Source organism: Trachypithecus francoisi, unplaced genomic scaffold (genome assembly GCF_009764315.1).
Source record: "Trachypithecus francoisi isolate TF-2019V2 unplaced genomic scaffold, Tfra_2.0 Lachesis_group6, whole genome shotgun sequence".
In the NCBI taxonomy this organism is placed as follows: Eukaryota; Metazoa; Chordata; class Mammalia; order Primates; family Cercopithecidae; genus Trachypithecus; species Trachypithecus francoisi.
This window is the reverse complement of record NW_022681471.1, coordinates 477,389-491,572: the sequence shown is the minus strand read 5'-3', so window position 1 is coordinate 491,572 and position 14,184 is coordinate 477,389. Positions and strand designations below refer to the sequence as shown.

Below are 14,184 nucleotides of genomic sequence, written 5' to 3'. Positions count from 1 at the left end.
CTGGTCATTTCCATGTGCCATCTGCAGTTTTTTCTGCCTGATGGACTACTGAGGCACTGCAAACGTATGTTAATGCTGATGGGAGGCCCTGTTTCTTGACCCATCACTAATATCTTGCAAGTCACACGAAGCTACCAGGGATTCCTGAGCAAAAGCTTAAAACGCTTCAGTTCTCTACAAATAAGCCCCATTCATTGCTTTTAGAGTGTGTTGTCATGGAGCAGACAAGTAATCAGAGCCAGAGTAATATTTGCATATTGAGGTCTTCAAAACTCCAGTGTGGCTATAAAATGGTGTTTAAAGTTATCAATGAGCTAGGTATGCAGGCAGAAAGAATTGTCCATTGTAGAAAGCAATGTCTCTGCTCATGTCCCAGATAACCTTGCTCCAAGGACAAACTGGAGCTTGATTTCATGAAGCTGCAGATGGCCAGTGAGCTCAGCTCTGTACTCACGAACCACCCCACGGGAGGGGCACTGAGACCTCTATGGTTGGCATAAATCCCATTAGAATGGTAAAGAAATCCTTTTCACAAGTACATAGAAATTGCTTGCTAAGATTTCATGGGTTTTCTTGACTTTGTTGTTTTTGTTTGGGTTTTAGAGGGTGGGCATGAGTCATCTCTAAAACTCTTCAGGTAGTTAGGTTGTCTTCTTATTCCCATTTTTAAGTATTTATAATTTGTTCTTAAAATTTTGTCCGGAGGTCCACACCTACCCTTGGAAAACCTTGCCTGCACTTTTCTTAATGGCACATTTTAAGTTTCTATGTTTCAAAACTTGCTTGTCATATAACATGCTAATGACTAAACACATGCACACATCCATACCAATGCAAACGACATGTGGGCTTGGGAATGAGGCAAGCCTGGGTTTGCATCCTGCTCTGCTACTAATGGCTGTATGATTTTGGGCAACTTAGTTAACCTCTCTGGGCCTCAGTGGCCTCATTTGTAAAATAAGGACAATAATAGTCCCTTTCTCATAGGTGGCTGTTTATACAGATCAAATAAGACTAAATATTTAAAGAACCTGGGTTAGTGCCTAAAGCACAGCAAATGCTCAATAAATTCAGTGGTGGCAATTTTTATTGTTATTTCAAATATTACATCAAAATATGTACTGAACTATTATCCATTGCAAAGACTTGCCCACAATAGGCGCTTAGTATGTGTTTATTGCAATAAATTGAAGTGATTCCAACTATGTAGCTTAGATTTCGGGTATGAGTGTTTCCTTCTCCACTGGGATGTTTGCTAATGGACATAGATGATCACTCACAGCTCAGGTATTAAAAGCAGGAGAGTAGAGGTGCTGCTTCGTGTAGAAAGAAGAGCAACTTCTCATCAAGGCAGGCTTCCACCTGGTCCTTTGGACACCACTGTTGCTAAGCACTTGGTGTGCTCGTCAGGGTGTCAGGGCTCTTAGCAGCCACCCATTTGCGTTTTGCAGCTTTGCTGACATAGATATCAAGTATGAAGTTATTTTAACTGCCTTTGGCTGAAAAAAATGGGTCATATGTTCAATACATTCAATTCTGGTGAAATCCCTGTCTTCTAAAGCATGATAGAAAGGGGAGGTCCCACCCACAGAAGTCCTAAAATCTTGGGGCCCTAGTAGGGTATAGTTCAACAAGGGCTGCAGCTCAGGACGTGGTTATTGTGAGATTTACTCATGACTGTTTGGTTATGCACTCACCATTTGGTTTTGCAGATTCCTCAGCGTGTTTACACACACATACCTACAACCAGTTTAGAGTTGTGTGCTCCGTTGTGGGAGTGGTCAGTGGGGTGGGGTGGGGTAGGGTGGGTTCAGGCTTGGTCAAAGTCATTGCAGATGAACCAGCTATCTGACTTAGCTTTGTTCCCATTTTCAACAAGACAGTGATTTTTCAAGCCAGGGGAGTCTTCACATGAGATCCACGGATGGGTATTAAGTGGCCCAGAAAACCCCCCAAAATTAGATGTAAAATGTTGGTGGGCTGGAAAGGGAGAGACACCGTAAGTGCTTTTTCTGTGGAGAGAAACCATAGCTTATAACTGCTTCTCAAAGAAGTCTGCGACCCAAGACAAGCTAAGCTCACAAAGCTGTTTGGTTTCGTTCCACCAAGCCAGTTGGTGGGTATAACCACAACACCCAAACGACCCAGCTAGGCACTCAGGGCAGTAACAAGATCAGTCAGAACCATTCTGTGGCCAAGCAGCTGATGGACTGTTCAATCGGTTGTTGTAGACTCATGTAGACAAAGCCTGCAAGCTTGGGGAAGCCAGGCCCCCCCAGGTCAGCCTCGGGCGACAGCCCCCATCCTGCCAGGCCCTGGGGAGTGAGTCCTTCCTGCCCAGCAGCTCCTTTGCTCATGAGCTGGCCCGAGTCACCTCCTCGTACAGCACCTCAGAGGCAGCGCCCTGGGGCAGCTGGGATCCGAAGGCCTGGAGGCAGGTGCCCGCTCCACTACTGCCTAGCTGCGATGCCGCAGGTAAGTCACTTCCCCCTGAGCCTCGCTTTCCTCATCTGTCAATGGGGCACAGTCCCCTGCTCAGCCTGCCCGCCTGCCTCACAGGGTTGCTGGGAGGAACACAGGAGGTGACAGCTCCGAAGGTAAAGCTCTGTCCACCCATGAGTGACTTCTAGTGCTTCCTGGGCCTGCTTGTTCTCTTCTTTCTGCCCGGCATTCTTTGGCAAAGGCAAAACCCAAGCAAGCGGAGGGCTCCAGGTGCCTCAGCCCCACCTCCAGGGAAATGAGTGGGGGATTGTCCAGGGTGCAGTTGCTCTCTCCCTCAGCTGTGCGCCTTCCAGTACCCCATTTCCATCCCTGCCTTTCTGTCCCTGAGGCCAGACTGGGAACTGAGGGGGACAGGGGCTGTTCTTCTGCACCTCTGAAGCCCTGCACCTGATACCTGCTGCTTGGTACCTAGTGGGTGCTCGGAACTGCCTCTCCTGCCAGCCATCTGCTGTGAATTCCAAACCCCGCCCAGGACTCCCACACCCTAGAGGCAGGAAGTTGGATTGCCCTACTGGAGGACTGGTAGTCCGGTAGGTAGTACAGGCAGAAGGAATCCAAACCAAGTTTGTCCAAGAGGGCTGTGAGTTGGGATCATCCTCTAGATTCTAGAGTCTAGAAGGAATGGCTTGTCCTGCCCCCAGAGTCACATTAGTGGTCATGAGAGCAAGCGGATGGATACCAGCCAGAGGGGGCCTTTGCAGAGAATTGCATCTGGTGCATAAAATATCAATGTGCACAGGATGTCTGCCCTATCTGCAGAGAAAACTGGAGACATGAACATTTTCTAAGTGATAGTGATCAGAAGATGGTCATTAAGCTGAAAGGGCCTCCCAGGATTCTGGCCTTTAATGGAAATTCTGCTTTGGTATGTACAGCCTTGTTCTCTCTATCCTGCCTGCCCTGGCCTGGAAGAACAAGCAGTGCTTTCCTTTCAAGGGCTATTGATTTCTCGCTCTCTCTCTCTCAGAGTCACAGAGCTCCTCAGCTGTTCACTCTTCAGCTGAAACCAGAGAAATCTTGTCCAGCACAAAGCTGCCAGGGAAACGGAATTAGCAAAACGGACATCGTCCCCTCAGGATGTCGCTGTTTCCACCCTTGTCTGCCTTGCCTTTCCCTCTTTGGAAGCCACAAATGAAAGGATCTCAGCTAGCTTGCCTTGAGAATTCTTGTCCCTCACCTATTCTCTCTCTTCTCAAGCCAACAGCTTTCACTCAGCAGTGAAGGGGCAGAGCAGATTTGTGGCCCCAAATCTTCTCTAAGAACCTTGGAAATTGGCCCCACCTGGAGGCCTTTGAGGGTCAGGCCTGGCATTCACTAAATCCTCCCTCTCAACACAGCTGCCTTGTCAGTCCAGCCTGTGAGTCAGTGCGAGACAGAGGATGCAGGCACCACAGGGGAAGAAGAAAGGCAAGCTGGAAATATATTTGTTTCCTTTGCCCAGGATCATTCCCAGCATCTAAACCAAGTTCTTCCCAGACCCGCCAAGACTGAGGAGTCAGAATAGAGTTTGCAGCAGTCATAGGTCATGTGGGAAGACAGAAAACAAAGGGTAAAAAGAATTTCATATACAGACCTCTGCCATTTGCTTTCAATGGCATTCCTTTTGTGAAGCCCCAGTGACAGGTTCAGACCAGTTCAAACCTGTGGGCAGCACCGTTACCATGGGTGAGGTCTCCAGAAGAGCAAGGAAAGATCCCTAACATAGAAAATGGTGTGGCAGTTTCCAGTTCCCCGTTGGGGTCCCATGACTTGGTCTTAGGTTTCTGCCAGCACCTGCCCACTCTCCATTCCTTCACCCTACTGGGTGGTCATTAGAGCATTATCTGCTTTGATTGATTTACTTGTGTCCATAAGAGTAGAGACAAACGGTGTTATCCCCATGCCTGGAACAAAGCCTGGCCCACAGTAGACCCATGATCAATGTTCGTCAACTGAGTGACAGAGGGGCTGACTGGACTGTCACGTAAGCAATACCTTCCCATCAGGGTCTCGGGAAGGTAAGTTCAGGGGCCCCAGAGTTACTGTGGCCCGTATCCCTCTGGCTGCATTCTGGGCAAGGAAAGGCACTGAGCCAAGGCAACGCAAAAGGGCAGGTGTTCAGTGGGTTCCACCCCAGATCTTGGTGTTAACAGTCCACTGGGAGAAGTGACCCAATTCGTGCTCATTACTCCCAATGGTCCTGCCTCCCTGCAGGCATTCTGGAGAAGCTGAGTCACAGGCTCTGAGAGTTAGGAGGAACTTAGGAAACAATCAAAACTTGCCTGCCATTCATTTTAGGAAGCCGCTATAGTTTCTGAAGGACGACTGAAGGGAATTTTTCCTAAGAGCATCCATCCATCCTCCAGCTAGACTTCAGACAGCACTGTCTACGTTGTCACTATCTATGGGCCATGGCCAGTCAGAGCCCATGGGTCTCAGGGGGCTCCACCCATGTGGGGGTGGGGGTCCCCACCACTCAGATCTTGAATGTGTGGTGGTCCCATGCAGTATACTATCTTCCTGTCGTTCCAAAGGAAAAGTCAGAAGTGTGAATGAGTTGTTTCTAATTCTGGCTTCCAAAAAGTACACAAAGAAGGTGCTTTTTCTTGTGGAGTACACTAGTGCTCAACCTTTGGGACAGGTAGCTGAGCCCTTCTGCTGTGTGGCAGGCTGGCTTTCTGTGGGGGCACTCATGGAGCAGTGTCTGCTGGGAAAGGAGACAGGAGTTCCCTAGCTGGAGGGGTAGATAATCTCCCCCCTCCCTCCCCTCTTCTGTCCTCCCTTTCCCTTCTCCCTCCTCCTCCCTCCTCCCCTTCCTCCTCCTCCTCTTCCTTCTCTTCCTCTTCTTTCTTCTCTCTCCTCTCTTCTTCTTCCCCTCCCTCCTTTCCTTCCTCCCTTCCTCCACATTCTTTATAAAACAAGGCTTTGGATCCATTCACTGCCATCCCCCAGAAGCTATGTCATTTGAATTCTTGTCCGAGTCAGGATGCTCTCCTCCAGGAGATCATGGTGCAAGGAACTTCAGCCCGAATCCGTCTGAAATCCAGGAACGTTTTGTGGGCATCTGTCTCAGTCCCCCTGGTCGTTTGTACTCTGCCTTTCCCCAGTTGGAGTCCTCTTGCCTGCTTAAGTGGTTGAATTGATAACGAGATCATTCTTCCAGTGTAGTGGTGAGAAGGCAGCACTCAGGTGATTGCACCTGGGTAAACAGGAGACATTAGCATGTGTTGGCTGGTGAGTGAAGTTGGTGCAGTGCCTGGCGTGGGCTCAGTTGTGCCAGCAGGCAGTGGTGGAGTTTAGGCTTTTTCCCCTCTCTCCTGCCCAGCACACAACCCCCAGAGACAGGTGAGAGCTTTACAGCTTCCTGGCATCAGCCTGAAGCTTCTAGAAAGGCATCCCAAGGACTTCCAAGGTTGTCATCTTGGCTGAGACTGTCTGTGAATGTGGTCCCTTGTCTGAGGGTGGGAGCTGGGAGGGGGTGTGAGAGGAAGAGCCGGGCCTTAGTTCTCTGGGGGTCACCATGAGAGAAGCACACCTGGGCTCGCACAGAACTCAGTGCTGCTTGTCAGTGTCACCTGGCACAATAGGACCTAGTGCCACAGCTGCAACCCTAGAAAATTTGACGACCCCTTCATAGCTTTGTTTATAAAAGGCCACACGGCCTAGGCCGTCCTTCAGAAGAGAACAGAAAGCAAGTGTCCCAGTCACAAAGCAGCAACTTTCAGTCACGGTTTCCTCCTGGTCACTGAAACCATTTGTCATTTCCTGTTTTCTCCATTTTCCAACGATTCTAATTGTCAGTGTCAAAAGGCAACAACTGTTTTCTTGGGGCTTATCTTTGGAGCACATTAATTCAGAACAAAGGATGGGAGCCTCCATCTGCAAAACAAAGGAAGCAGCCTCGTTGGGAGGCCTGGAGAGAATGCTCTGGCTCCTTTTGCCAGAGACAGCAGGACCAGCATAGGAGCAGAGGACTGGCGGTGCCTCTGGACAGTGCCGTAAGGTGAAGAGTCCATGGAGGGCCCTCGCTTGCTGGTGGCACCCTAGACTTGAAGGTCCTGCAGAGCTGGCCGCCAGCACCCAGGCTGGGTGTCAGCAGCATTGTGTGGCCTTGGCCGTTTCCATAGTGATAGGCTGGCCAGCTTTTCCATTAGACTCCGGGGTCCTCTGGAATGTGTGCTTCCTAGGATGAAGACGCCCCAGCACCCGCTGAAGCCTGCCCTGCCCGGGCGCGGCCTTTCCTTTTGTCTGGCACGCCCCTGGGCTTGGCTTTCTCTTTCCGTCCCTCCCTTTGGACTTGACCACACTTCCCCTGCTGTTTCCTTAGTCACACTCTCTAGCCTCCATCTGCCCCTTCCCCCCAACCCCTACCTCTGTACAACTGTGTTATTTGATGAAACTAATGCAGCAACCGGTGGGGATGGAGTTAAGGACCGTTTAGCCTTAGCCAGCCACCCAGGAATCTGTCCCCAGAAGCAGCGGAAGCACCTGATTTGCAGTTAGGAGATACTGTACTTCTTAGCCGTGTCACCTTGGGCAAGTCATTTAACCTCTCTGAGCCTCTGCTGTCACATCAGTAAGCTGGGGACTGTAGATCTTCTGCCCTGATGTCCTGAGGCTGGTACAAGGAGAAGAGCCAAAGCGAAAGGACTGCCTTCAGAAATGGCCGCCACCCCTGACCATCTCAGGCAGATCCAGATGCTGTGGCCTTGGGAAGTGGTCATGTGATCCCCATGCCCCTCAGTGTCCACATGGGGTGTTGCTAGATGACATAAAATAATGGGTGAGACATGCTCAGTATAATGAGAGCTTGAGAAGGCAGATCCCACCCCACCCCCACCCCTTGCCGCCTTGCCAGTGCTTCAGCAGGGAGAGGCAGCTCCATAGGGCAGCTGAGAAACAGCCCCTCACTGCCCACACAGCAGTTCCAGTGGAGGGGGAGGCAGGGACCAGGACAGGAAGCAGGCTAAGGGCGGGATAGAAAAGCAAACCCCAGTCTGGTGGAATCGCTTCTGGGTAGTCTTCCCGGTGCCATGTGTTGTCCTCTCTGCCTTGGCAGGAACCAAGGCCAGGAACTGCTGCCAGGCCTGAGAGCCGGGCACAGTCCCAAGCACTGGGTCTCTACCCCGCCCCACTCCCGCCAGCCCCACCGAGTGCAGAGAAGGGTTCCCAGAAGCCCTTTGCTGGAAAAGCAGGCACTGCACGGGCAGACCGTGTTGTAGAGTCAAGTCCTCTGGCATCTGGGGGGACACAGACCAGAAAGTGGACTTGGATCATGTGCTCCCAGACAGAGCTGCCTTGGTGGTTGAGAAGGGGAGAGAGATGGCAGCAGTTGAGCAGGTATGGCCGGGCTCCCCTCACTATGTGGGGTGAGGAGGCTTTAAGCACTGGACTGGGAGTCAGACCTGGATCCAACTCACAACCTGACACCAATTGGCTGACGGTCTCAGAGCAAGTCATGCCTTCTCTGGGTCTGGGGGCTTTCATGTTATTCCCTCCTGGCTATGTCCTTCCCCTTTGCTCCTTGAGCCAATCCCACACTGAGTGCTGAAACTGCGGCCTTAAAACTTGGCTCACTCCTCCCCCTGCCCACCCCGCCAGCTTTCAGATGGCGACAGGAAGCTCCTCTGAATTGCCTGTGCTGCAACTAGTCAGGAGAAGGGCGGGAGGTTGGCAATAAGTGTTTGGCTACTCCCAGTGTTGGAGACTGTGTCCACCTGACCATGTGATCATCCGGCCGTTCATGCCAGGACCACCAGGAGCAAGCCTCGGTCCTCTTCCCAATGTCCTTTCCCTATGACAGCCCTGCAGAGGCTAGGCATCCACCACTACATAGCCCACAGTCTGCTCTGCCCCAGCCACAGCATCCTCGGCTTGCTCAGCCATTCTTTGTCTGGGTAATTTGAAGTCCAATCCCCACTCTCATTACTTACCATCCTCTGAATGTAGCCAGTCTGTCTGGGTCTCTCTGAGACTGGCATGCCCAGACTCCTGTGGGTATAGTCTGGCCAAGGCAGAGTTAGCACAGGACTGTCACCTCCCTCCTTCTACATACTCTGCTTCTATTAATGCAACCTAAAGTTACATTTGTTCTTTTGGTGACCACATCTCACTGCTGACCCATCCTGAGCAGATGGACATCCAAAATGCCTAAATCTTTTTTTCTGTGTGCTCTTGCTGTTAAGTTCTGTCTCTCCTGCCCCATTCTATGCTGTTGCAGTTGGTGTTTTTAACCCAGGTGCAGAATCTTATTTATACCTGTGGAATTTTGCTCGAGAGGGTGGGGCATGCATGCAAATGTGTGTTGGTGTGTTCATTCATGCTTTCTGCTACACCAAAGCCAAGTCCTAGATCCCCACGCAGTGATCCTCAGGCTAATTATTTATTGGTAGCTGTAATCTAATTTGTCTTTTTCATGTTCTGTTTAGCAAGAGGAACAGAGATCAGGTCATATGGCAATGACCCCTGAATGGCAGAATGCATATATCTCCCAACAGATGAGTCCATTTCAAGGTAAGGAGTTAAGGCCAGTGTTCCCAAGGCGGTGGGCAAGGGGTGCATATGTGGAAGTGGGGTGAGAATTCATTTCAGAGTAAGCAGTTACTGTCTGTGTTTCTGAAAGCATTGAGAGAGAGGAGATCTGAAAAACAGTTAAATAATTCATCCAACTCTAAGAGCAGGATCCCAGTTGAAGGCCTGGTCTAAATGACTCCAAAATCACCATTTAATTCAAGAGACTGATTTCCCTGAGTCAGCCCCTTAAAGCAGCTATTTCAATGGGACAGGGATACACCCGCTAGGATCTGGATTAGAATCACTTGGGGGCTGCCACACCCGCAGGGCTCTGATCCTGCCCTTCTCCCACACACATATTCACACACTGCTGCAGTGACCTTCCATTTCTAATGGGTTTCTGGTACATCTGTCAGGTATAAGAAATGGAAAAGGGGTTGGGGAGGCTCTGCTTCAGAAAGTTTGTGTCATGGGCTCCCAGAGCCTCCACAGATAGATAGCAGGGGTCCCCACTATAAATGTGATCAACATTTATTGGCCTAGGATACAGCAGTTAGCAAAAAGCCTGATGTAGTTCCCACTTCATGGAGCTTGCAGGCTAGCCAAGGAGTCATGAGTTCAGCAACCCTTATGCACCAGTGGGATGAGATTGCACTAGGCCAAGGGTAGTCTTGGGAACACTCAGCATTTGTCTGAGGGTCAGGAGAGGCTGCTTGCCCTCAGACAGGTGGTCAGCATCTTTATTGTAGCCCGTGACACCTCTACACCATTGCTCTTCCAGTCTTATGGAAGACCTCTTTCGGCCTGATACCAGCAGAGTCTGTGTCCCACTTGTCCAGGCTGGAGTGCCACATTGGGCACACTCCAGTTGCAGGGACAGCACAGACAAGTTTCAGGAAGGCTGGTGGCCTCCAGGAGGTTAACCTTATAAGGCTAGGTTGTAACCTAGTTGAAAAACATACACATGCCATGATAATAAAAGAACCTAGGCACCATGACAAGAGAAAAAAATCATTTTTGTAGATACAAGCATGGACTCTTCGGTGGGTCAGACACACTGGGCTTGTGCCCTGATTGCACTGTCTCCCCTACCTGACTTTGGGTAAACCATATGACTGCTACATGACTCAGTGTCCACTCCAAAAAAGTACCTGTAGATATTGGCCACTGTAGATATCAGCTAGAATGGACTCTCATGACAATGAGGGGAGATGCATTTCCATCTTAGGCACCTGAGACTCTACCTTCCATCTTCTGCTCCATGTCTCTCCATCCCCAGGCTCTTCAGAACTCAGGGAGTCCAGAATGTCAGCTCCTAGATTTTAGCCTTCAGAAAGGAACCCCATTACAGCTCAGTTGTACAAATGTTGTCTGAGCCCCAGATCTGGACTCAGAGACCATCTTGGCTATGAGGAGAACAGAGGGGAACAAAGCACCACCCGCACTTACTCACCACACTCACTTGCTGTCCCAGGTCACATCCATTGGGTAGAGAATTGAAGAGACTGAGCTAGCTCCCGCCACCAGCCCACCCCACCTGGCCCCTTCCTTCCTTCTACAAAATAGGCACCACCTGTCAAAGGGTGGGCAGTGCCAGGCCCTGCATACAGAGTACTGAGTGTAAAAGCAGACATGGACCCTGGCCTCCGGGAGCTTTCAATTTTCTTGAAGAGACAAATCAGCTGGCATTTCAGTCCAGTGTGATCTGCTTTTGGTGAGCACGGACCTAGGAAGTTGGGGCAGCTTCCCAGAAGAACGGAAGTCCAGGCTGAGGGCAGAGAAATGAGGGGAATTGTGAGGAATTGGGGAGCAGGGTCGGGGGGCTCAGTAGAGAGCCAAGGGCGGGAGGTGAGAAGTCCGTGCTGGGCCAGGAGCCCCACTCCGGTGGCCACAGCCCAAGTCGAGGATGCCTTTGGAACTGATCCCCAATTCTCTCTGTATGTAGCCGTCCAAGAACAAGTCACCTCCAAGTGTAGCCGGATCAAGGCAAGTCCCCCATCTAGCAAGCACTTGATGCCACCCAGGACTGGGCTCCTTCAGAACAATCTGAGTCCAGGAATGATCCCACTCAGCAGGCACCAGAGCTGCGAGGGCATGGAAGTGATCTCACCAACTCTGGGGAAGCGGCAAGGAATTTTCACCTCCAGCTCCCAGTTTCCCATCCCCTCACACTCAGGCCAGACTCCCCTGGGCAGTCTTGGCCCTGTCTGCCAGCATACGCAGTGTCCCAAGGCCACCCCACCAGAAGTGCCCCTGCCTGGGTTCTGTCCCAGCTCCCTGGGCACCCAGTCCTTGAGTCCCCACCAGCTCAGACGGCCTAGTGTGCCAAGAATTCCCACTGTGTTTAACAATGCTGCATGGGGCACAGCGGCAGCAGCTGTGACCACAGCAGTTTCGGGGAAACCACCCTGAACCAAGTGGATAATAGCGTTCAGCAGCATTTTCATAGCAACTCCATCTTTGCCAAGGCACCTGTAAGAGTGCCCCTGATGGCCCCAGTGTTCCCATCGCAGCAGACAGTTGCGACCCCAATCAGATGGCCTCTGAAGGCAGGCCTGGCCAGAAGGTGAGTGCTGTTCTGGCCAACAACCCCAGCTTCAGCCTGCTGGGCAGCCAGAGCCTCAGGCAGAGCCCGGTGCGGGGCCCGGTGCCTGTAGCAAACACCACCAAGTTCCTCCAGCAGGGTATGGCCAGCTTTAGTCCCCTGAGCCCCATACAGGGCATCGAGCCACCAAGCTATATGGCTGCTGCTGCCACCGCTGCTGCTGCTTCTGCCGTTGCCGCCAGCCAGTTCCCACGTCCGTTCAACAGAACGGGTATTCCCCCTGAGCTGCCACCTGCCGACTTTTTGTGCCACCCCCAACCCCCACCAAATGATCTGATTTCGTCACCTGACTGCAATGAGGTAGATTTCATTGAAGCTCTCTGAAAGGCTCCTGTGTGAGCCCAGATGAAGACTGGGTGTGCAACTTGAGGCTGATCGATGACATTTTGGAACAGCATGCTGCTGCTCAAAATGCCACAGCCCAGAATGCTGGACAAGTCACCCAGGATGCTGGGGCGCTTTAAATCTGAGCAGGATGCCCATAGAAACGCCCACGCTGACATCGCTCTAGGGAGGGGTGTCACTCCACACCCGCAGGTGTCTCCCGTTACAATTTGAGTGGTGGTGTCAGCCCATGCTTATCCCTCCTCTACCTGTGACAAAATGGAAGCTGGTGATTTTTCAAGCTATGTGTACATATTTGAAATTTTGTAAATGGTTTTCCTAAACATTAATGACAGAAGTATTTATACTTCATTTTGTGACTTTGTAAATAAAGCGACGGCTTTTGTTTCAGTAGGGTTGTGTTTACTATGCATTGTTTTGTGTTTATTATACATTGTTACAAATATGCAGACTGTTTGTTTCTCCAGTGATACCTTGTTAAGCTAGGTGGCTGAGTCGCTTATGGTTTTGATGCAATGAGCAATGGGATGTGACCAGAGTTGTTGTGCAAGTTGACAAATGCCAAATAGAAAACCACCTGGCCATTTATTTCTGTGTTCACTAAAAATCCTATTGCCTTGTGTGATTCTTCATCTCTTTTGCAAACCTTTCAGTCTCCGCTAGCTCTTTCCTAATGAGCATTTACAGCAGAAGCCGTTTTATCGTTAAGTGCCCCACAAAGACACTTTACCAGGAGACTGAGAGAGTTCTCCAGACCTGGGAGAGGCGCAGAGAGAACATGTGAGCCGAGCACTGTCTCAGCAATCCACCTTGAGGAGCTAGAGTATGCTCCTCCCTTTACCATTCAGACCGAGAGAAAAAGCCCAGCTTGTGTGCACCCTCGTGGGGTGAGGGCGAGCTGTTCCTGGTTTAAAGCCTTTCAGTATTTGTTTTGATGTAAGGCTCTGTGGTTTGAGGGGGAACATCTGTAAACATTAATAGTTGATTTGGCGTTTGTCTTTGATGGTTTCTATCTGCAATTATTGTCATGTATATTTAAGTGTCTGTTATAGAAAACCCACCCCCACTGTCCTGTAACCTTTCCTCAGTGTCCAGACTTTGTGTAATCACATTTTAATTGCCACTCGTATTTCGCCTCTGCATTTGAAATCTGGCGTCTGTTTCAAGCCAGTGTGTTTTTCTTCGTTCTGTATAAACAGCCGGAGAAAAGTGCCTCTGTGTTTTCATTTTTCAAGGGAGTATTCAGTACCTACAAAGCCAAGTCAGGAAGCCTGCTAGTGGTTTTGCTTATTTCAGAGGCTGCTCGATGCCTTGTGTGTCAGAAAGAAATTGATTCGGCAGTTTTGCATCACAGCAAAGAAGCCTGTTATTTGGGGCTCAGCCCCTCATTTTATAGAGGATGAAACAGAGAGGATGGGAGGCCACAAAGACAACTGCCCTGGGAGCAGGGGTGGCGGGGACTTGCCCTGAGGGTCTAGACTCTGCACCACCGTCCTGTCTCCCTTGCCGAAGACCACGCATGCCTTCTTTGACCAGACCTGCCACCTGATAGACCAGAATCTGGTAGGCGGGTATCCAGGTTTCATGGATGGAACCACATCTCCCCAAAAGTGGAGAGGTAGCTATTGGGATGCACGCCTCCCACCATGTGCTGTAGGAGTGCAGCTGAAGCAACAGTTGGGATCAGATGTAGTCACAAGTGAATGCATCATCACATTATCCCTCTAACTGGCTGGAAGAGTGAATCCTCATTCCTAAGGTACAAAATGTTCCAATTTAATCAGTGGCTTTCAGGAGCTGAGAAAGGCATATGCTCTGAGGCAGAGCTGTTATGTCCTGCAGAGCCTAAAAATGCTCTAAGAACATGCCCCCTGCCAAAATTCTCAATGGCTATGACAAGGGACAATGATCGACCAATGGGGTTGGAAGCAGACCTCCCCAGTCCAGGGACCAGACGTGGGACAGAGGGGTCGTAGAAAGAGTCATTATCCCAACACTCCAGCTCTTGGCCAGTCCTCACACAGTCCCTTCCTGCTTCCAGGTGAGAGAGATATCCTCATAGGTCTGAGTCAAGTCCTTCAGTCAGCCTTCATTCCCTGTCACCAACTTTGTCTCTGTTCTCCCTGCCCGTCTCAGGCAGCACTCCTCAGGAAACCTCTCCAGGAGCCAGCCTCACTGCAGCTCCCACTACTGTCCCTCTGTCTCAAGTGTCCCAACCATGCCAGGCCCCAGGCAGGCTG

The 14,184-nt window shown here is 50.6% G+C and overlaps 1 protein-coding gene and 1 pseudogene across 2 annotated transcripts in view; both read left to right on the top strand.

Annotated features, from left to right (window-relative positions):
* MAMLD1 (mastermind like domain containing 1) overlaps positions 1 to 11,267 on the top strand; it is a 142,033-nt gene extending 130,766 nt beyond the window's left edge. Inside the window, 3 exon segments of the mRNA XM_033201207.1 lie at positions 2,232 to 2,475; positions 8,910 to 8,994; positions 10,940 to 11,267. Coding sequence (XP_033057098.1) covers positions 2,232 to 2,475; positions 8,910 to 8,950 — 285 coding nt within the window. The 3' untranslated portion in view covers positions 8,951 to 8,994; positions 10,940 to 11,267.
* Positions 11,268 to 11,496: 229 nt separating this feature from the next.
* LOC117077504 lies at positions 11,497 to 13,156 on the top strand (annotated as a pseudogene). The gene has a single exon (XR_004434786.1). The product of XR_004434786.1 is annotated as an uncharacterized LOC117077504 (transcript).
* Positions 13,157 to 14,184: the final 1,028 nt, after the last annotated feature.